The 22,489-nt window shown below is 46.7% G+C and overlaps 1 protein-coding gene across 1 annotated transcript in view; it reads right to left on the bottom strand.

The window, feature by feature from the left end:
• The window catches only part of LOC126188635 (uncharacterized), a 175,024-nt gene that overhangs the window by 71,485 nt on the left and 81,050 nt on the right, over nucleotides 1-22,489 (bottom strand). Inside the window, exon 2 of the mRNA XM_049930235.1 lies at nucleotides 19,223-19,590. Coding sequence (XP_049786192.1) covers nucleotides 19,223-19,590 — 368 coding nt within the window. The remainder of the gene's footprint in view (nucleotides 1-19,222; nucleotides 19,591-22,489) is intronic.

Below are 22,489 nucleotides of genomic sequence, written 5' to 3'. Positions count from 1 at the left end.
AGGAAAGCAGACGCTAACCTAGGTCTGTTACAGGGTTTGAGTACAACTCCGAAGACCCAAGGAAGTATCGGCGACCACTGTCAGTACGCGTTGTGCGGCCTGCAAAGTGGAGGCAGGTTTGTTCCCCAGAGCTCTCTTCTCCCTGAGCACTCTTAGTTCTTGTTTGCTTACGTTTGCGGCCTAAGGACAATCGCACTATATATGTGTTTTGTTTATTTGCGTATTTCACTTCCGTTATACACTATTGAATCATGTCTATATTAACGGAATTAACGGAAAAATAACAGCACCAAAAATTTCGGGAATACATTTGTCTAGGTAACATACTCAAGTCATTAACATTGCAAGATCGCAGGTTAATGCATACTCGAGATAAGGAACTGCAAATGTGAAAAGCGGGTACATTAGTAACCGCTCTAACTGTCACACTGCTGAATGCAATCATGGAAACGTGCTTGCATTGCGTTGTATAGCTGCTGGATGTCGGTTTGTGGGACGCAGTTCCATGCCTGTTACACTTGGTCGGTTAATACATGGACGGTTAATGCTGTTTGTGGATGACGCTCGAATCGTCATTCGATGATGACCCATATGTGCTCGACTGAAGACAGATCTGGTGATAGAGTGGGCCAAGGTAACATGTCGTCATTCTGCAGAGCATGTTGGGTCACAACAGCAGTATACGGGCGAGCGTTATCCTGTTGGAAAACACCTTCTGGGATACTGCTCATGAATGGCAGCATAACAGGGCGAATCACCATATTGACGTACATATTTGGAATCAGGGTGCGTGGGATAACCACGAGAGTGCTCTTGTTGTCATAGGATGTCGCACCCCAGACCATAACTCCTGTTGCATGTTCAGTGTGTCTAGCACGCAGATTGGGTGGTTGCAACCCCTCAAGTGGCCTCCTCGTAACCAACACACAGCCATCACTGGCACCGGAGCAAAACGAGCAGAACCAGCTTTCATCACAAAACACAACAGACCTCCACCCTGCCCTCCAATGAGCTCTCGCTTGACATCACTGACGGCGCAAATGACGGCGGTTTGAGGTCAATGGAACGCTTACTACAGGGCATCTGGCTCGGAACTGTCCTTGAAATATCCGATTTGTAACAGTTCGTTGTGTCTCTGTGATGTCAACTGCTACTCATATTGCTGCTGCAGATGCAGTACGATGCGCCAGAGCCATTAGCCGAACACGATAGTCTTCCACCTCGGTAGTGCCAAGTGACAGTCCGGAGCCCTGTCTTCTTGCGACCGTACATTCTCGTGACCACCGCTGCCAGCAATCATACACAGTGGCTGCCAGCCATGTCTTTCAGCAGAATCGCACAAGAAACATCCAGCTTCTCGTAGCCTATCACACTACCAATCGTTCAAATGGCTCTGAGCACTATGGGACTCAACTGCTGTGGTCATAAGTCCCCTAGAACTTAGAACTACTTAAACCTAACTAACCTAAGGACATCACACACATCCATGCCCGAGGCAGGATTCGAACCTGCGACCGTAGCAGTCGTCCGGTTCCAGACTGTAGCGCCTTTAACCGCTCGGCCACTTCGGCCGGCTATCACACTACCCCGTTCAAACTCAACGACGAGTTGATAATGGCGTCTTGGTCACCTTAAAGGCATTCTTGACTAACATCAACTCACCACGTCCAGTCTCAAAAGGTAACTGACGCTCACGATGGTTACAGCGCATATTTAAAGCAAACTTGATATGCATTCTCATAGTGGTGCTGCTAGCGTCTGTAGTGAGACATGAATAGATATCTTTCAGAAGTACGAACACGCCTACCAACTTTCGTTTATGTCGCACAACTCCATCTTGATGTTGCAATTTTTTCCGCCTTTGTGTGTAACGGCAGATACATTTCAAGCAACAAGTAACAAACAGTATTTCAGGTATATTTAGTTCTTGATGTCCATTGTCGAATAGCGTCAACAGTTAAATACTGAAAATGTCTGAATATAAAAATGTTACAATTTTATACCATTTTTTGTACCAGCTGCATCTGAAAGACAATCTACACTGGCTGAGATATTTTACCGTTGTTGATACATGCTATAACCATGGCGCCGGCGTCTCGACAATTTGGGCTTCGGAATACTTATAACCTGGTTTATGTCTCCAAACGTCGCACAATATCAACAGAAGGTAGGGAGATTGATTATATGTAGTCACAATGGGTGTACTGAGGTGATCTGTAATTTAGTCTAATGCTGCTTATGATATACACTCCTGGAAATGGAAAAAAGAACACATTGACACCGGTGTGTCAGACCCACCATACTTGCTCCGGACACTGCGAGAGGGCTGTACAAGCAATGATCACACGCACGGCACAGCGGACACACCAGGAACCGCGGTGTTGGCCGTCGAATGGCGCTAGCTGCGCAGCATTTGTGCACCGCCGCCGTCAGTGTCAGCCAGTTTGCCGTGGCATACGGAGCTCCATCGCAGTCTTTAACACTGGTAGCATGCCGCGGCAGCGTGGACATGAACCGTATGTGCAGTTGACGGACTTTGAGCGAGGGCGTATAGTGGGCATGCGGGAGGCCGCGTGGACGTACCGCCGAATTGCTCAACACGTGGGGCGTGAGGTCTCCACAGTACATCGATGTTGTCGCCAGTGGTCGGCGGAAGGTGCACGTGCCCGTCGACCTGGGACCGGGCCGCAGCGACGCACGGATGCACGCCAAGACCGTAGGATCCTACGCAGTGCCGTAGGGGACCGCACCGCCACTTCCCAGCAAATTAGGGACACTGTTGCTCCTGGGGTATTGGCGAGGACCATTCGCAACCGTCTCCATGAAGCTGGGCTACGGTCCCGCACACCGTTAGGCCGTCTTCCGCTCACGCCCCAACATCGTGCAGCCCGCCTCCAGTGGTGTCGCGACAGGCGTGAATGGAGGGACGAATGGAGACGTGTCGTCTTCAGCGATGAGAGTCGCTTCTGCCTTGGTGCCAATGATGGTCGTATGCGTGTTTGGCGCCGTGCAGGTGAGCGCCACAATCAGGACTGCATACGACCGAGGCACACAGGGCCAACACCCGGCATCATGGTGTGGGGAGCGATCTCCTACACTGGCCGTACACCACTGGTGATCGTCGAGGGGACACTGAATAGTGCACGGTACATCCAAACCGTCATCGAACCCATCGTTCTACCATTCCTAGACCGGCAAGGGAACTTGCTGTTCCAACAAGACAATGCACGTCCGCATGTATCCCGTGCCACCCAACGTGCTCTAGAAGGTGTAAGTCAACTACCCTGGCCAGCAAGATCTCCGGATCTGTCCCCCATTGAGCATGTTTGGGACTGGATGAAGCGTCGTCTCACGCGGTCTGCACGTCCAGCACGAACGCTGGTCCAACTGAGGCGCCAGGTGGAAATGGCATGGCAAGCCGTTCCACAGAACTACATCCAGCATCTCTACGATCGTCTCCATGGGAGAATAGCAGGCTGCATTGCTGCGAAAGGTGGATATACACTGTACTAGTGCCGACATTGTGCATGCTCTGTTGCCTGTGTCTATGTGCCTGTGGTTCTGTCAGTGTGATCATGTGATGTATCTGACCCCAGGAATGTGTCAATAAAGTTTCCCCTTCCTGGGACAATGAATTCACGGTGTTCTTATTTCAATTTCCAGGAGTGTAGATGCCTATTTAGGTCTGTTGATGGACCATATCAAGGCCTGCTACGAACTTGTGGCTGGATTTTCGCATAGTATTGTTCTTCAATTTTCAGCTCTGCCGAGGCCACTACTTACCAGACAGCGAGCGATCTTTTACGAATTATAGTAGACATTTCGCGAAATGTGCCTCTATGGCTAACGATGATCCATCGGGTATAGACTGCTTACTCAAGTTAGAATTATATACTAATACCTTCAGCTGCTGACGGGCGTTGATATATATCAACGGAGACAGGTGAAAATGTGTGGCCCGACCGGGACTCGAACCCAGGATCCTCTGCTTACATGGCAGACGCTCTATCCTTCTGAGCCACCGAGGGCACAGAGGATAGTGCGACTGCAGGGACCATGTCACGCACGCCTCCCGCGAGACCCACATTCTCACCTTATATGTCCACACACTACATTCGTGGTGTCCCTACCCAACACACTCATTACTCGTGGAAGACATTCTTACCAAGTCCCGTAAGAGTTCGGGTAATATGTGTGCATCCGCACAGAAGAACAAGGTCATGGCCGGTTTTGCCAGAACTATATACTTATGTGGATATGATGTCTGTTCTTTCAGACACGACCGAAAGAGAAAGAACAGACACCATATCCATATAAGCTTAGTCAAGTCGTCTGCTTTTTTATTTCCTTTAATTGCGTAACCGGCTTTAATCTACATGCATGTTACTTTTTATCGAGCAATTATCACAGTAGCACATTTCTGAAGTGACAACTTTTCCGCTTTCTACTGCAGTTACGGCTAATTTTCCGCTATTGACCGATGTCAGCTATTAGGCCATTTTACAGCGGTGGTTGACGTGCGTGAGGACAGACCAAGAAGATGTCCACCCACCGGGATATGACGAGCAAACATAAAAATAGCGACAAGAACTCCTGCATACAATTAGAATAAAAACATGCGAAATTCAAAATTTTTCCGGCGTGTACAGTGTTATATTAAATTTCGGACGAACTGCCAGATATGAGTGACTTGCTGCACAATACAGGTTGAGCATAAACCTCTCCATTATTGCAAAAATTTATTTCTAATAAACTGTGCTAGACACAGCTACGCGGTTTGTTGCAAATGGTAGCTTAACTCGTCAAGTTTTTTATTCATACACTTTCACATGTAACACAGTTGTTGGATCGTTCTTTTTCGCTGAGCCTGGACATGTCGGAACCTTACGTTACACCTGAGATACAGGAATTTCAAAAATATCAAATGTTTCAAGAAGGTGGCGCATTGCCACACTGAGGTTTATTTCTTCTCCAGCTCTTGGATGAAACCATTTCGGACAGATGGATCGGTCAAGATGGTTCAACATCATGGCCGGAACATTTAAGCCCCTTGACTTTTTTGTAGGGGTTCCTTAAGAGTAAAGTGTTCGCTTCGAAGTCCGTATCAATGCTTTTCGAAATGCTAGTACTAGACAATAATGATTTTCATTTATACTTTGTGGATGAGTGAGGTGATAAAGTGTATTTATTTGTACTTCTCGTTACGACCATCTTGTGCCATTTGAATTGCAACCCAAATATGTTACTCACATTCTGCTCGGTTTTTGCTCTCATCCGCAATGTTGAGTGAGGTAAATGATTCCATATTTATTTTTCTTTCATATGAAACACAATCTGGTTTCGTCACATGGTATTCTGTGGCATAACGTCTATTTGTTACTGCTTACGAATCCGTATGTTAACTGCTCGACTTAAGTCCACTGTATGTTCATTATATTGCTCATATTCGACGTTATTTTTATTACTATCTGTTTTTCTTCATCTCGCGTTTAATGGAGGTCTCCCGAAACTTAACTTTGTCGTACCTATTAACAACGGGTGAAAACATTGGCGTAACTACTGTCGCATTTTTAACGTTTGTAAGAAAGAATGCTGTAACCACCAAGAGTACCAAACATAGGGCCTACTCATCTGTATCTACATCCATACTCTGCAAGGCACTATAAAATGCGTGGCACTCAGAGGCAAGAAACAACACCATTCAAAGCAGAATTACATACTCTCTCCGTGGCAAGATATAATAAAGCTCAATACCAATACTATCAAAACCTGCTAACATGGAATTCTCCATTAAATGCGAGAAAGTACGGATAACGGATGCAAACAAAAATAACGAAGAATGCGAACAATATACATACAATGCCTTTGAATCGAGCAGTTCACGCTCAGATTCGTGTTCAATAACTCATGCACGTTAAGTTCGCAGAACACTGTGTAACGAAACCAGCTTCTGTTTTATACGAAACAAAAACAAATTTGGAATCATTGACCCCGCCCAACATTACGGATGCGACAAGAACGCAATCAGAATAACAAGTAAGTGAGATGGTGGATTGATTAAACTTGTCGTGTGGGAGCGAACCAAGGGAGTGTCCTATGTGGGTTTCATCCCCTGCGTATACTGGGGAAGGTACGCTGAGCTCCCTTATTTAAGACCACGCTGGCACATGTGTGTACTCAGTTGTCACTGCGCATTTGTTGTTTGAGCACATCTGTAATAACGGCAGGTAACTTGACTGTTACCTGTAAGAAAAAGATACACGCAATTTGCTGCATCGAAAACAATTCCGCACAACAGTTCGTGATTATTTTGCTGATTTCAGGAAAACGTAACGACAAAATGTAGTATTTAAGAAGCGGGCAGAAGTTCGCTTCTGATTGCACTATCTGGCTGTTGCAGGACTAGCAGCTGGAAGGGGGTGGAACCGCCGAGTCAGGTGCTGTAGCGCAGCTCAAAGTGCACGCTTCCGGCCGTTGCGGCCCGTCAGTGCTGACTAATGAAAAACTGCGTACAAAGACACTTTGAAAGTAACAGCAGAAATAAGAACACTTCCGCGTCTGAATTGTTTTCTGCACTATTCCACGAAATTTTCGGGATAACTGCAGGATGTCAATAACTTGCCGCCACGATATTTCAGCGTAGAATCTCCTAGCCATCTGCAGGACTGTACTGGCGAATGTATATTGAGCACCGCTATTTAAGACCCGATGGGGCTTGCACGACGAACTCACAAGAGGAACTCCCGATCGTCCCCCCCCCCCCCCCCCCTTCAGATATAGTGGTAAGTTGGCCCATTGGGTAGCCCGCCCAAAAGTGAACACAGATAAAGCATGAAAACAGGAAGAAGGTCATCACAGAATTTGAGTCACGTGGTAAGAATATACTACCGTCGCAAGTAAATGTGATGGATAGTCTCAGCAGGCGAGATGCCCCATAGATTTCTCACAGAAATGAAAACAACTTATAAACGGGTGTGAATTATGTTACAACGAAGGAATTCAGGAGTCAGAACTTCCAAAACGGAACGCAAGAGGCACAACGTGTGGTATCTGTGTAGAACAAACATGAGGTACATACGCCAATGACAGGACGGAAAGTCCGAAATTTTGTGAAAAATAAAAGTAAGTTTGTACCAAGTGCAATTTGAACCCGGATCTCCCCCTTCGCAGTCCAACACAGTGACCATACAACCACGAAAGTAACGTGATTCACACGCCTCAACATTGTATAGATTAATTTTGGACCGTTCACTGTTTCTGTTTTTCTTCTTTTTTCAACAGTTCAGTACGCCTTCTTCCTGTTTTCAGGCATGATCTGTGTTCAGTTTTTGACAAGCAACTTATGACTACGTCTGAGAGGAGAGCAATGGGGAGTTTCCTCTGTGAGTTGCCTGTGTTACCTGAACGCATGAACTTCTTTTGCAAGCCTGTTCGTGCTCAGTGGGCTCTCCGTGGTGGAAGCTCGCCTCACGATCGAGCATCTTCACACGGTAAAATCACATAACGACGCCAGCTGCGCGGAGCATCAAGTTTTTCCATCACAGGATCCATCCAGCATTAACTGGAAACCATTTCTATATGTCTTAGTCTGGGAATGGGATACTTGGGCATTCGGTATTTCAAAATGTTCAAATGTGTGTGAATTCCTAAGGGACCAAACTGCTGAGGTCATCGGTCCCTAGACTTACACACTACTTAACCTAACTTAACGCTAAGGACAACACTCACACCCAGGCCCGAGGGAGGACTCAAACCTCCGTCGGGAGGGGCCACACGATTAGTGACATGGCGCCTCTAACCGCGCGACCACTCTACGCGGCTTCGGTATTTCGAAAGCTTACTCACATAGATCTATATTTACAAGCAACTAGTTGCCACTATCCGGATAAAACAGTAGGCGTTCCGAAGACGTTGATCCACAGACCCACACCTTCTTGGATGCCGATATTCTGCAAGCAATACCTCCAAACTGTGTTTCTAGAAAATGGATATTTGCCTCAACAGATACAGAGAGCGCTATGGACTTACGAATGGCAGCATAAGCCATAGAATGAGGCCTTCAAGACGACAGCTTGCATGCCATATACTGGAAATGTTTCTGCGTAAAAATAGGGTTAAAATTATCTTTCGTCCTCCATCAAAATTCTCTGTGCTTCTGTGACCGGTCAAAGACGACTCAGAGCAGCGCAGGGCAGCTGGTTATAGGATTCTGTGCAAGTGTGGCAAATGTTATGTAGGGCTAAAGATTAGCATTGCTTAGGGGCGCATCGTGAAACACCAGTAGCATGCTCGCCTCCTCCACGTCAGCAAATTCACTTTCACTGAACACCGTTCTTCTACCGATCACTCTATGAAATACAACGAAACATACATTATGCCTCATATTTCGGATTTTTGACTCCATTATCAACGAATCAGTGAAAATGCGCCTGTCTGAAATACACTCCTGGAAATTGAAATAAGAACACCGTGAATTCATTGTCCCAGGAAGGGGAAACTTTATTGACACATTCCTGGGGTCAGATACATCACATGATCACACTGACAGAACCACAGGCACATAGACACAGGCAACAGAGCATGCACAATGTCGGCACTAGTACAGTGTATATCCACCTTTCGCAGCAATGCAGCCTGCTATTCTCCCATGGAGACGATCGTAGAGATGCTGGATGTAGTCCTGTGGAACGGCTTGCCATGCCATTTCCACCTGGCGCCTCAGTTGGACCAGCGTTCGTGCTGGACGTGCAGACCGCGTGAGACGACGCTTCATCCAGTCCCAAACATGCTCAATGGGGGACAGATCCGGAGATCTTGCTGGCCAGGGTAGTTGACTTACACCTTCTAGAGCACGTTGGGTGGCACGGGATACATGCGGACGTGCATTGTCTTGTTGGAACAGCAAGTTCCCTTGCCGGTCTAGGAATGGTAGAACGATGGGTTCGATGACGGTTTGGATGTACCGTGCACTATTCAGTGTCCCCTCGACGATCACCAGTGGTGTACGGCCAGTGTAGGAGATCGCTCCCCACACCATGATGCCGGGTGTTGGCCCTGTGTGCCTCGGTCGTATGCAGTCCTGATTGTGGCGCTCACCTGCACGGCGCCAAACACGCATACGACCATCATTGGCACCAAGGCAGAAGCGACTCTCATCGCTGAAGACGACGCGTCTCCATTCGTCCCTCCATTCACGCCTGTCGCGACACCACTGGAGGCGGGCTGCACGATGTTGGGGCGTGAGCGGAAGACGACCTAACGGTGTGCGGGACCGTAGCCCAGCTTCATGGAGACGGTTGCGAATGGTCCTCGCCGATACCCCAGGAGCAACAGTGTCCCTAATTTGCTGGGAAGTGGCGGTGCGGTCCCCTACGGCACTGCGTAGGATCCTACGGTCTTGGCGTGCATCCGTGCGTCGCTGCGGTCCGGTCCCAGGTCGACGGGCACGTGCACCTTCCGCCGACCACTGGCGACAACATCGATGTACTGTGGAGACCTCACGCCCCACGTGTTGAGCAATTCGGCGGTACGTCCACCCGGCCTCCCGCATGTCCACTATACGCCCTCGCTCAAAGTCCGTCAACTGCACATACGGTTCACGTCCACGCTGTCGCGGCATGCTACCAGTGTTAAAGACTGCGATGGAGCTCCGTATGCCACGGCAAACTGGCTGACACTGACGGCGGCGGTGCACAAATGCTGCGCAGCTAGCGCCATTCGACGGCCAACACCGCGGTTCCTGGTGTGTCCGCTGTGCCGTGCGTGTGATCATTGCTTGTACAGCCCTCTCGCAGTGTCCGGAGCAAGTATGGTGGGTCTGACACACCGGTGTCAATGTGTTCTTTTTTCCATTTCCAGGAGTGTAGATACTGTCTTCCTACTTTTCAGAGAGGAGTGACAGCAGTTCTCTCTAAATGTGTGTAAATGTAAGATACGTCTATAACATAGAGAAAGAAGCTCATAGTTTCTCATTACGAGATTAGTGGTTAACATTTTGAGCCTGTCACATCGTATAAGTATTTCGCGGCGATACTGAGAAGTGATACTGGATACCAGGGAAGACAAATGGAAAACTTAGATTTATCGGAAATCGTCTGGGAAGTTACATATAAGATGCTGGTGCGACCAACTATGGCGAATTGTTCCAGTTCTTGGAGTCCTTGTTAAGTGGACACGACAACAGCCATCGAACAAATATACAGAGCTGTGGTAAGACCCTACCAGGTCGGTGTAGCCCACATGGAAATGCAACACCAATGCACTGGCAACTTAGTAAACCAGAACCCTTGGACGAAAGGTGACGTAGTTTTCTCAAAACACTGTTGGGTAAATTTAGAGAACATGTATTCGAAGAAGACTGTGCGAGCATTATGATACCAGCAACGTATATCTCACGTGGGGTTTATGAGAATAAGACAAACGAGATTAGAGCACTTATAGAGGCACATAGACAGTCGTCTGTTTCCGTCTCTTATCAGTTCTTAATATACCACATTTTCAAATTTGACTAAAAGGTTTAAAATAATTTTTCCCAGCCCCACACATATTTCTAACCCCATGCCAATAGTAATGAAAATTTGTGAGTGTGAATTTTTAATAGTTATGAAAATACTGGTAAGATTTAAATAGTGAGGCGGATGCGATAAATAAAAGTAAAGAGGTGAACAGTTCATACATAAATTATTCACTGAAGCGCCAAAGAAAAACTGGTATAGGCATGCGTATTCAAATGCAGAGTTATGTTAACAGGCCGGCCACGGTGGCCATGCGGTTCTAGACGCTTCAGTCAGGAACCGCGAGACTGCTACGGTCGCAGGTTCGAATCCTGCCTCGGGCATGGATGTTTGTGATGTCTTTAGGTTAGTTAGGTTTAAGTAGTTCTAAGTTCTATGGGACTGATGACCTAAGATGTTAAGTCCCATAGTGCTGAGAGCCATATGTAAACAGGCAGTATATGGCGCTGCGGTCGGCAACGCCTATGTAAGACAACAAGTGTCTGGGGCAGTTGTTAGATCGGTTACTGCTGTTACAATGGCAGGTTATCGAGTTTGAAGAGAGTTTTAACGTAATGTTATAGTCGGCGCAGGAGCATTGGCACACGGCATCTCCGAGGTAGCGATGAAGTGTGGATATTCCCATACGAGTGTTTCTTTTCGCAAACCATTCGCGAGTAGAACGGGAAAATGGCAATAGTACACAAAGTACACTCCATCACACGCCGTGCAAAAAAAGCGAGTTAATATTGTATCGTCAGGCAGTTCCGAGAAATGTTGGAAGTTTCAATTCTCTGGCGCATCGGGAAGTTAATTTAAAATGAACTGCAAAACTGATTTCAATGATACATATCCGTAATTCAGCGGATTACTTCTATTTCTCTTCTTGTCTAATGGTGTGGCCTGTGCAACGTACGAGTTCTTAGGTACGGAAATTTCGTCACGTCCTTATTTTTCCATTAGTAGGATTTCGCCAATTCTTTCATGAGATTGAGTTTATAAAATTCTTCCAAATCGATCGAACTCACTGTTCTCAGACTGAATCCCAAGTGAAAAGGAATTAAAGACATTAGCTGCCAGTAGGCTTGATTTATATCAATGGGGCCAGCTGAAAATTTGTTCTGGGCCAGGATTCGATTCCCGGGTTCGATTCCCGGCAGGGGTCAGGGATTTTCTCTGCCTCGTGATGACTGGGTGTTGTGTGACGTCCTTCGGTTAGTTAGGTTTAAGTAGTTCTAAGTTCTAGGGGGCTGATGACCATAGATGTTAAGTCCCATAGTGCTCAGAGCCATTTTTTGAACCAGGATTCGAACCGGATCTCCCGGTTACTAGGCAGATGTGCTGACCACAAAGCCAGCTGGACGCAGTGGTGACTACAACAGCACAGACTACCCTAGCACGCCTCCCGTCAGACACAACTTCTCAACTGATACCACACACACTACTGATGTAGTGCCCCTGCTCATTAGCCTCATTACTCGCGGCACCTCGCCGATTCCCGTAAGAGTTCGATCTAGGTGTGCATCTGCACTGAAGAGATTGTTAGCCGTCTCTGTTTATACATACATACACTGGAGAGCCAAAGATATTGGTACACCTGCCTAATATCGTGTAGGACCCCTGTGGCACGCAGAAGTGCCGCAACACGACGTGGCATGGACTCGATTAATGTCTAAAGTAGCGCTGGGGGGATTTGACACCACGAATCCTGCAGCGCTGTCCATAAATCCGTAAGAGTACGAGCGGGAGATCTCTTCTTAACAGCACGTTGCAAGGCACATCAGATATGCTCAGTAACCTTCATGTCTGGGGAGTTTGGTGGCTAGCGGAAGCGTTTAAACTCAGAAGAGTGTTCCTGGAGCCACTCTGTAGCGATTCTTGACGTACGTGGTGTCACATTGTCCTCCTGGAATTCCCCAAGTCCGTCGGAATACACAATGGACATGAATGTATGCAGGTGATCAGACAGGATGCTTACGTACGTGTCACCTGTCAGCGTCTTCTCTAGACGTATCAGGGGTGCCATATCACACCAATTGCACACGCCCCACACCATTACAGAGCCTCCAGCAGCTCGAACAGTCCCCTTCTGACATGCAAGGTCCATGGATTCATGAGGCTGCCTTTATACACGTACCCGTCCGTCCGCTCGATACAACTTGAAGCAACACTCGTCCGACCAAAGAACATGTTTCCACCTATCAACAGTCCAATGTGTTGTCGGACCCGGGAAGGCGTAAAGCTTTGTGTCGTGCAGTCATCAAGGGTACACGAGTAGGCCATTGGCTTAGAAAGTCGATATCGATTATGTTACCTTGAATGGTTCGCATGTTGACACTTACTGATAGCCCAGCATTGAAATATGCAGCAACATGCGGAAGGGTTGCATTTCTGTCACGCTCAACGATTCTCTTCAGTCGTCGTTGGTCCCGTTCTGACAGGATCTTATTCCGGCCGCAGCGATATCGGAGATTTGATGTTTTACCGGATTCCTGATATTCACTGTACACTCATGAAATGGTCGTACGGGAAAATCCTCACTTCGTCGCTACCTCGGAGATGCTTTGTCCCATTGCTCGTGCGCCGACTATAACACCACGTTTAAACTCCCTTAAGTCCTGATAACCTGCCATTGTAGCAGCATTAACCGATCTAAGAACTGCGCCTGGTATTTGTTGTCCTATATAGGCGTTCCCGACCGCAGTACCGTATTCTGCCTGTTTGCATAGCTTTGTATTTGAATACGCGTGCCTCTCTTTTACATGTCCGGAAGAAGAGACGCCATATACAGGGTGGTCCATTGATAGTGACCGGACTAAACATCTCACGAAATAAGCATCAAACGAAAAAACTACAAAGAACGAAACTCGTCTAGCTTGAAGGGGGAAACCGGATGGCGCTATGGTTGGCCCGCTAGATGGCGCTGCCATAGGTCAAACGGATATCAACTGCGTTTTTTTTAGATAGGAACCCCCATTTTTTAATACATGTTCGTGTAGTACGTAAAGAAATATGAATGTTTTAGTTGGACAACTTTTTTCGCTTTGCGATAGATGGCGCTGCAATAGTCACAAACGAATAAGTACGTGGTATCAAGGAACATACCGCCAGAGCGGACGGTATTTGCTTCGTGATACATTACCCATGTTAAAATGGACCTTCTACCAACTGCGGAAAAAGTCGATATCGTGCTGATTTATGGCTACTGTGACCAAAATGCCCAACGGGCGTGTGCTATGTATGCTGCTCGGTATCCTGGACGAGATCATCCAAGTGTCCGGACTGTTTGCCGGATAGTTACGTTATTTAAAGAAACGGGAAGTGTTCAGCCACATGTGAAACGTTAACCACGACCTGCAACAAATGATGATGCCCAATTAGGTGTTTTAGCTGCTGTCGCGGCTGATCCGCACATCAGTAGCAGCCAAATTGCCCGAGAATCGGGAATCTCAGCCGCGCGGATTAACCGAGCGGTCTAGGGCGTTGCAGTCATGGACTGTACGGCAGGTCCCGGCGGAGGTTCGAGTCCTCCCTCGGGCATGGGTGTGTGTGTTTGTCCTTAGGATAATTCAGGTTAAGTAGTGTGTAACCTTAGAGACTGATGACCTTAGCAGTTAAGTCCCATAAGATTTCACACACATTTGAACATTTTTTCGGGAATCTCAAAAACGTGAGTGTACAGTTCTGCCACTGGGCACAAGAGAAATTTCGGGACGATGACAGATTTTTTGCACGCGTTCTATTTAGCGACGAAGCGTCATTCATCAACAGCGGTAACATAAACCGGCATAATATGCACTATTCTGCAACGGAAAATCCACGACGGCTGCGACAAGTGGAACATCAGCGACCTTGGCGAGTTAATGTACGGTACGGCATTGTGGGAGGAAGGATAATTGACCCACATTTTGTCGATGGCAATCTAAATGGCGCAATGTATGCTGATTTCCTACGTAATGTTCTACCGAAGTTACTACAAGATGTTTCACTGCATGACAGAATGGCGATGTACTTCCAACATGATCGATGTCCGGCACATAGCTCGCGTGCGGTTGAAGCGATATTGAATAGCATATTTCATGACAGGTGGATTGGTCGTCGAAGCACCAAACCATGGCCCGCACGTTCGCCGGATCTGACGTCCTCGGATTTCTTTCTATGGGGAAAGTTGAAGGATATTTACTATCGTGATCCACTGACAACGCCTGACAACATGCGTCAGCGCATTGTCAATGCATGTGCGAACTTTACGGAAGGCGAACTACTCGCTGTCGAGAGGAATGTCGTTACACGTATTGCCAAATGCATTGAGGTTGACGGACATAATTTTGAGCATTTATTACGTTAATGTGGTATTTACAGGTAATCACGCTGTAACAGCATGCGTTCTCACAAATGATAAGTTCAGAAAGGGACACGTATCACATTGGAACAACCGAAATAAAATGTTGAAACGTACCTACGTTCTGTATTTTAATTTAAAAAAATCTACCTGTTACCAACTGTTCGTCTAAAATTGTGAGCCATATGTTTGTGACTATTACAGCGCTATCTATCACAAAGCGAAAAAAGTGGTCCAACTAAAAAATTCATGTTTCTTTACGTACTAGACGAATATGTAATAAAAATGGGGGTTCCTATTTAAAAAGACGCAGTTGATATCTGTTTGACCTATGGCAGCGCCATCTAGCAGGCCAACCATAGCGTCATATGGTTTCCCCCTTCAAGCTAGACAAGTTTAGTTCTTTGTAGTTTTTTCGTTTGAACCTTATTTCGTGAGATATTTGGCCCGGTTACGATCAATGGACCACCCTGTATACAGGGTGGGGCAAATAAAAGTGGCCTGGAGGAGTGGATATGACTGAATGTGGATGTATGCACATAACCACATCCCTTGATGCCCATACCTCATGTACACCTGCTACGTCATCCACTTTGGAGTACATTTACACAACCTTCACGCCTGACGGAGTTGTTACCAGACGTCAGTCTGGTCTCGGCCGTGGCTGGCCACCCAGTCAAAATGGTTCAAATGGCTCTGAGCACTATGGGACTTAACATCTGTGGTCATCAGTCCCCTAGAACTTAGAACTACTTAAACCTAACTAACCTAAGGACATCACACACATCCATGCCCGAGGCAGGATTCGAACCTGCGACCGTACCAGTCGCGCGGTTCCGGACTGAGTGCCACCCAGTCACCTGATCTGTCAGTGTGGGATTAAATTTCTGTGGGGAGCCCTCAAGTCTAAGGTTATTGCAACAACCTTCATTGTCTTCAAGAACTGCAATAACATTTCGGACAAGGCTGCAGCAATTCCAGCAGTGCGGCTTCGATCCACCTTCAGCACCTTGCTGCCCAGGGACCAAAAGAATCGAGAGATGAATGGTGGTCACTTTCAACATCAGCTATAATATGATTAGTACTGTATTTACTTTCCTCTGTTTTGTTTGTTTGTACCCTAGAACAGATCAGTGAAAGACCAAAGTCGAAACAAGGCCCCGGGAGTAGACAACATTCGATTAGAATTACTGATAGCCTTGGGAGAGCCAGTCCTGACAATATTCTACCATCTGGTGAGCAAGATCTATGAGACAGGCGAAATACCCTCTGACTTCAAGATGAAAATAGTAATTCCAATCCCAAAAGAATGCAGGTATTGACAGATGTGAAAATGACCGAACTATCAGTTTAATAAGCCACGGCTGCAAAATACTAATGCGAATTGTTTACAGACGAATGAAAAAACTGGTAGAAGCCGACCTCGGCGAAGATCGGTTTGGATTCCATAGAAATGTTGAAACAGGGGAGGCAATACTGACCCTACGACTTGTCTTAGAAAACAGATTAAGGAAAGGCAAACCTATGTTTCTAGCATTTATAGACTTAGAGAAACATTTGATAATGTTGACTGGAATACTCTCTTTCAAATTGTGAAGGTGGCAAGGATAAAATACAGGGAGCGAAAGGCTATTTACAATTTGTACAGAAACCAGATGGCAGTTATAAGAGTCGATGGGCATGAAAGGGAAGCAGTGGTTGGGAAGGGAGTCAGACAGGGTTGTAGCTTATCCCCGATGTTATTCAATCTGTATATTGAGCAAGCAGTAAAGGGAACAAAAGAAAAATTGGAAGTAGGAATTAAAATCCATGGAGAAGAAATAACAACTTTGAGGATCGCCGATGACATTGTAATTCTGTCAGAGACAGCAAAGGACTTGGAAGAGCAATTGAATGGAATGGACAGTGTCTTGAAAGGAGGATATAAGATGAGCACCAACAAAAGCAAAACGAGGATAATGGAATGTAGTCGAGTTAACTTGGATGATGCTGAGGGAATTAGATTAGGAAATGAGGCACTTAAAGTAGTAAAGGAGTTTTGCTATTTGGGGAGCAAAATAACTGATGATGGTCGAAGTAGAGAGGATATAAAATGTAGACTGGCAATGGCGAGGAAAGCCTTTCTGAAGAAGAGAAATTTGTTAACATCGAGTATAGGTTTTAGTGTCAGGAAGTCATTTCTGAAAGTATTTGTATGGAGTGTAGCTATGTATCGAAGCGAAACATGGAGGATAAATAGTTTGGACAAGAAGAGAATAGAAGCTTTCGAAATGTCGTGCTACAGAAGAATGCTGAAGATTACCGACGACTGTGCCGCTAAAGCGGAGTTAATGAACGCAGTTTTCCGAAATTCCTTCATCAGGGAAGACGAATGGAATATTCCAGAATTTGAAACACGAACAGCTGCTAGCATGAGTTTCTTAGAAGTAGATACCTTAGGGTTTGCGAAACAACTCAAATCGCTTGATACGGGCAAGTCTTCAGGTCCAGATTGTATACCGATTAGGTTCCTTTCAGATTACGCTGATACAATAGCTCCCTACTTAGCAATCTTATACAACCGCTCGCTCACCGATAGATCTGTACCTACAGATTGGAAAATTGCGCAGGTCGCACCAGTGTTTAAGAAGTGTAGTAGGAGTAATCCATCGAACTACAGACCTATATCATTGACGTCGGTTTGCAGTAGGATTTTGGAGCATATACTGTATTCAAACATTATGAATCACCTCGAAGGGAACGATCTATTGATACGTAATCAGCATGGTTTCAGAAAACATCGTTCTTGTGCAACGCAGCTAGCTCTTTATTCGCACGAAGTAATGGCCGCTATCGACAGGGGATCTCAAGTTGATTCCGTATTTCTAGACTTCCGGAAAGCTTCTGACACCGTTCCTCACAAGCGACTTCTAATCAAGCTGCGGGCCTATGGGGTATCGTCTCAGTTGTGCGACTGGATTCGTGATTTCCTGTCAGGAAGGTCGCATTTCGTAGTAATAGACGGCAAATCATCGAGTAAAACTGAAGTGATATCAGTTGTTCGCCAGGGAAGCGTCCTGGGACTTCTGCTGTTCCTGATCTATATAAATGACCTGGGTGACAATCAGCAGTTCTCATAGGTTGTTCGCAGATGATGCTGTAATTTACCGTCTAGCAAGGTCATCCGAAGACCAGTATCAGTTGCAAAACGATTTAGGAAAGATTGCTGTATGGTGTGGCAGGTGGCAGTTGACGCTAAATAACGAAAAGTGTGAGGTGATCCACATGAGTTCCAAAAGAAATCCGTTGGAATTCGATTACTCGATAAACAGTACAATTCTCAAGGCTGTCAATTCAACTAAGTACCTGGGTGTTAAAATTACGAACAACTTCAGTTGGAAAGACCACATAGATAATATTGTGGGAAAGGCGAGCCAAAGGTTGCGTTTCATTGGCAGGACACTTAGAAGATGCAACAAGTCCACTAAAGAGACAGATTACACTACACTCGTTCGTCCTCTGTTAGAATATTGCTGCGCGGTGTGGGATCCTTACCAGGTGGGGTTGACGGAGGACATCGAAAAGGTGCAAAAAAGGGCAGCTCGTTTTGTATTATCACGTAATAGGGAAAAAATGTGGCAGATATGATACGCGAGTTGGGACGGAAGTCATTAAAGCGAAGACGTTTTTCGTCGCGGCGAGATCTATTTACGAAATTTCAGTCACCAACTTTCTCTTCCGAATGCGAAAATATTTTGTTGAGCCCAACCTACATAGGTAGGAATGATTATCAAAATAAAATAAGAGAAATCAGAGCTCGAACAGAAAGGATTAGGTGTTTGTTTTTCCCGCTCGCTGTTTGGGAGTGGAATGGTAGAGAGATAGTATTATTGTGGTTCGATGAACCCTCTGCCAAGCACTTAAATGTGAATTGCAGAGTAATCATGTAGATGTAGATGGGTAGATGACATAAGTAATGAGGAGGTATTGAATAGAATTGGGGAGAAGAGGAGTTTGTGGCACAGCTTGACTAGAAGAAGGACGTGTTCTGAGGCATCAAGGGATCAGCAATTTAGTATTGGAGGGCAGCGTGGAGAGTAAAAATTGTAGAAGGAGACAAAGAGATGAATACACTACGCAGATTCAGAAGGATGTAGGCTGCAGTAGGTACTGGGAGATTCAGAAGCTTTCACAGGATAGAGTAGCATGGAGAGCTGTATCAAACCAGTGTCTGGACTGAAGACCATAACAACAACAACCCTAGAGCTCTGTTCTCTGGGTCACTTTTATTTGTCCCCCCCCTCCCCCCTTTTAAAAAATGCAGATGTTAACCCACGACCACTCAGCTGCTGAGGTGGACTCGCTAGCTGTCAGATGGCGACTCCTTTACATCTGGCAGTATACTGACCTCGTCGCTGCAGCCGGAGGCGTGTTTGGCGTCGGGCCTCCAGACGGAGAGCGGCACGCGGCCGGTGGCGGCGGCCCGGCGCACGGCGTCTGCGACGGCGGCGACTCGCACTCCCAGGAGGTGGCGGCCGGCGGCGGCGAGCAGGCAGTCCCCGGCGCGCAGGCCGGCCGCCTCGGCGGGGGAGCCCGCGTCCACGGCGGACACCCAGGGGAAGACGTCCCACTGCGTGCGCGTCACGTGCAGCCCCGCCGCGCCGCCGCCGCCCGCCCGCATCTCCACCTGCAGCTCCAGCACGCGGCCGCTGGTACCCGACTCCTCTTCCTGCCGCTCCACCACTGCCGCCGGCGCCTCATCGGGTGGAGTCTCTCCTGCCATCACAAAAAATATCACACGTCTCAACACAAAGGCCTTTCCGGAAACAGCGATCGTGTGAGACCCAACTAGCTGTATTTGTTCGTGAGACCCAGAAAATATTAGATACAATCTCCCAGGTAGATGCCATTTTCCATGCCTTCTGGAAGGCGTTCGATACAGTTCCGCACTGTCGCCTGATAAACAAAGTAAGAACCTACGGAATATCAGACCAGCAGTGTGGCTGGATTGAAGAGTTTTTAGCAAACAGAACACAGCATGAAACTTCCTGGCAGATTAAAACTGTGTGCCCGACAGAGACTCGAACAGTTTTAATCTGCCAGGAAGTTTCATACCAGCGCACACTCCGCTGCAGAGTGAAAATCTCATTCTGGAAACATCCCCCAGGCTGTGGCTAAGCCATGTCTCCGCAATTTTCCTTTCTTTCAGGAGTGCTAGTTCTGCAAGGTTCGCAGGAGAGCTTCTGTAAAGTTTGGAAGGTAGGAGACGAGATACTGGCAGAAGTAAAGCTGTGAGTACCGGGCGTGAGTCGTGCTTCGGTAGCTCAGATGGTAGAGCACTTGCCCGCGAAAGGCAAAGGTCCCGAGTTCGAGTCTCGGTCGGGCACACAGTTTTAATCTGCCAGGAAGTTTCATATCAGCGCACACTCCGCTGCAGAGTGAAAATCTCATTCAGAACACAGCATGTTGTTCTCAATGAAGAGACGTCTACAGACGTTAAAGTAACCTCTGGCGTGCCACAGGGGAGTGTTATGGGACCATTGCTTTTCACAATATACCCGGGTGATCAAAAAGTCAGTATAAACTTGAAAAATTAATAAACCACGGAATAATGGAGATAGAGAGGTAAATTTGACACACATGCTTGGAATGACATGGGGTTTTATTAGAACAAGAAAAATGTCCGACAGATGGTGCTGGACAGCAAAACGTCAGTGACTCCACATGGCAATCGTGTATAAAAGGAGCTGTAATGAGAGAGAGAATCAGATGTGCCAGCAGTCGCAGCATGTTGACGTTACCTGAAAAGGCGCTTTTAGTGAAGCTGTATTATCAGAATGGGGGATGTGCTACTTCAGCGTTACGATCCTATCGCCATAGGAAGGGGATTCGAACGGGTAAAGGTCTGTTGACAAATGCAGCTGTGGCGAGAATGATTTCGAAGTTCGAAGCCGCGGGTTGTTTAGACGATAGACCCCGTAGTGGCCGACCGAGCAAAAGGCGTAATGCAGCCGAGACAGTTCAGGAAGAAATGGAGACTGTAGCGGGTTCGTCTATGCACGGGGAAGTCAGCGCTCGTGCAGTCGTACGTCGCACCGGCATTCCATACACTACTGTTTGCTTGGCACTGAGGCGTACCCTCCGATGCTATCCGTACAAAATCCATCGGCATCATGAACTGTTACCTGGAGATTTAGAGAAGCGGAGGGCATTTGCGGTGTGGGCGTTTCAAAAGATGGTGGAAGATGACGATTGGTTGAGTAACGTGTTGTGGACCGACGAAGCTCATTTCACGCTCCGAGGGTCTGTCAACGCCCACAACTGCAGAATTTGGGATACCTAAAATCCTAGAACTGTCGTGGAAACTCCATTGCACGACGAGAAAGTCACGGTATCGGTTGGATATACCACATCTACCGTTATCGGGCCTTTTTTCTTCGACGAAATGCGTGATTCTAGTTTTGTAACTGCTACCGTGACGGGTGAGAGGTACGCCGGTATGTTACAGAATCGCATCATCCCCAACCTGGCTGATAAACACCTGCTGGAACGTACGATGTTTATGCAGGATGCCGCTCCACCCCATATTGCTAGACGCGTGAAAGATCTCTTGCGCGCGTCGTTTGGTGATGATCGTGTGCTCAGCCGCCACTTTCGTCATGCTTGGCCTCCCAGGTCCCCAGACCTCAGTTCGTGCGATTATTGGCTTTCGGGTTACCTGAAGTCGCAAGTGTATCGTGATCGACCGACATCTCTAGGGATGCTGAAAGACAACATCCGACGCCAATGCCTCACCATAACTCCGGACATGCTTTACAGTGCTGTTCACAACATTATTCCTCGACTACAGCTATTGTTCGGGAATGATGGTGGACATATTGAGCATTTCCTGTAAAGAACATCATCTTTGCTTTGTCTTACTTTGTTATGCTAATTATTGCTATTCTGATCAGATGAAGCGCCATCTGTCGGACATTTTATGAACTTTGTTTTATTGTTTTGGTTTTAATAAAACCCCATGTCATTCCAAGCGTGTGTGTCAATTTGTACCTCTCTATCTACATTATTCCGTGATATATTCAGTTTTCAAATTTATACTGACTTTTTGATCACCCGGTATACATAAATGACCTAGTAAATAGTGTCAGAAGTTCCATGCGGCTTTTCGCGAATGATGCTGTAGTAAACAGAGAAGTTGCAGCATTAGAAAATTGCAGCGAAATGCACGAAGACCTGCAGCGGATAGGCACTTGGTGCAGGGAGTGGCAACTGACCCTTAACTTAGACAAATGTAATGTATTGCGAATACATAGAAAGAAGGATCCTTTATTGTATGATTATATGATAGTGGAACAAACACTGGTAGCAGTTACTTCTGTATAATATCTGGGAGTATGCGTACGGTACGATCTGAAGTGGAATGATCATATAAAATTAATTGTTTGTAAGGCGGGTGCCAGGTTGAGATTCATTGGGAGAGTCCTTGGAAAATATAGTCCATCAACAAAGGAGGTGGCTTACAAAACACTCGTCCGACCTATATCTGAGTATTGCTCATCAGTGTGGGATCCGTACCAGGTCGGGTTGACAGAGGAGATAGAGAAGATCCAAAAAAGAGCGGCGCCTTTCGTCACAGGGTTATTTGGTAAGCGTGATAGCGTTACGGAGATCTTTA

Source organism: Schistocerca cancellata, chromosome 5, assembly GCF_023864275.1.
Source record: "Schistocerca cancellata isolate TAMUIC-IGC-003103 chromosome 5, iqSchCanc2.1, whole genome shotgun sequence".
NCBI lineage: Eukaryota > Metazoa > Arthropoda > Insecta > Orthoptera > Acrididae > Schistocerca > Schistocerca cancellata.
The sequence above is the reverse complement of the archived record's forward strand: the minus strand, read 5'-3'. Positions and strand labels throughout refer to the sequence as shown.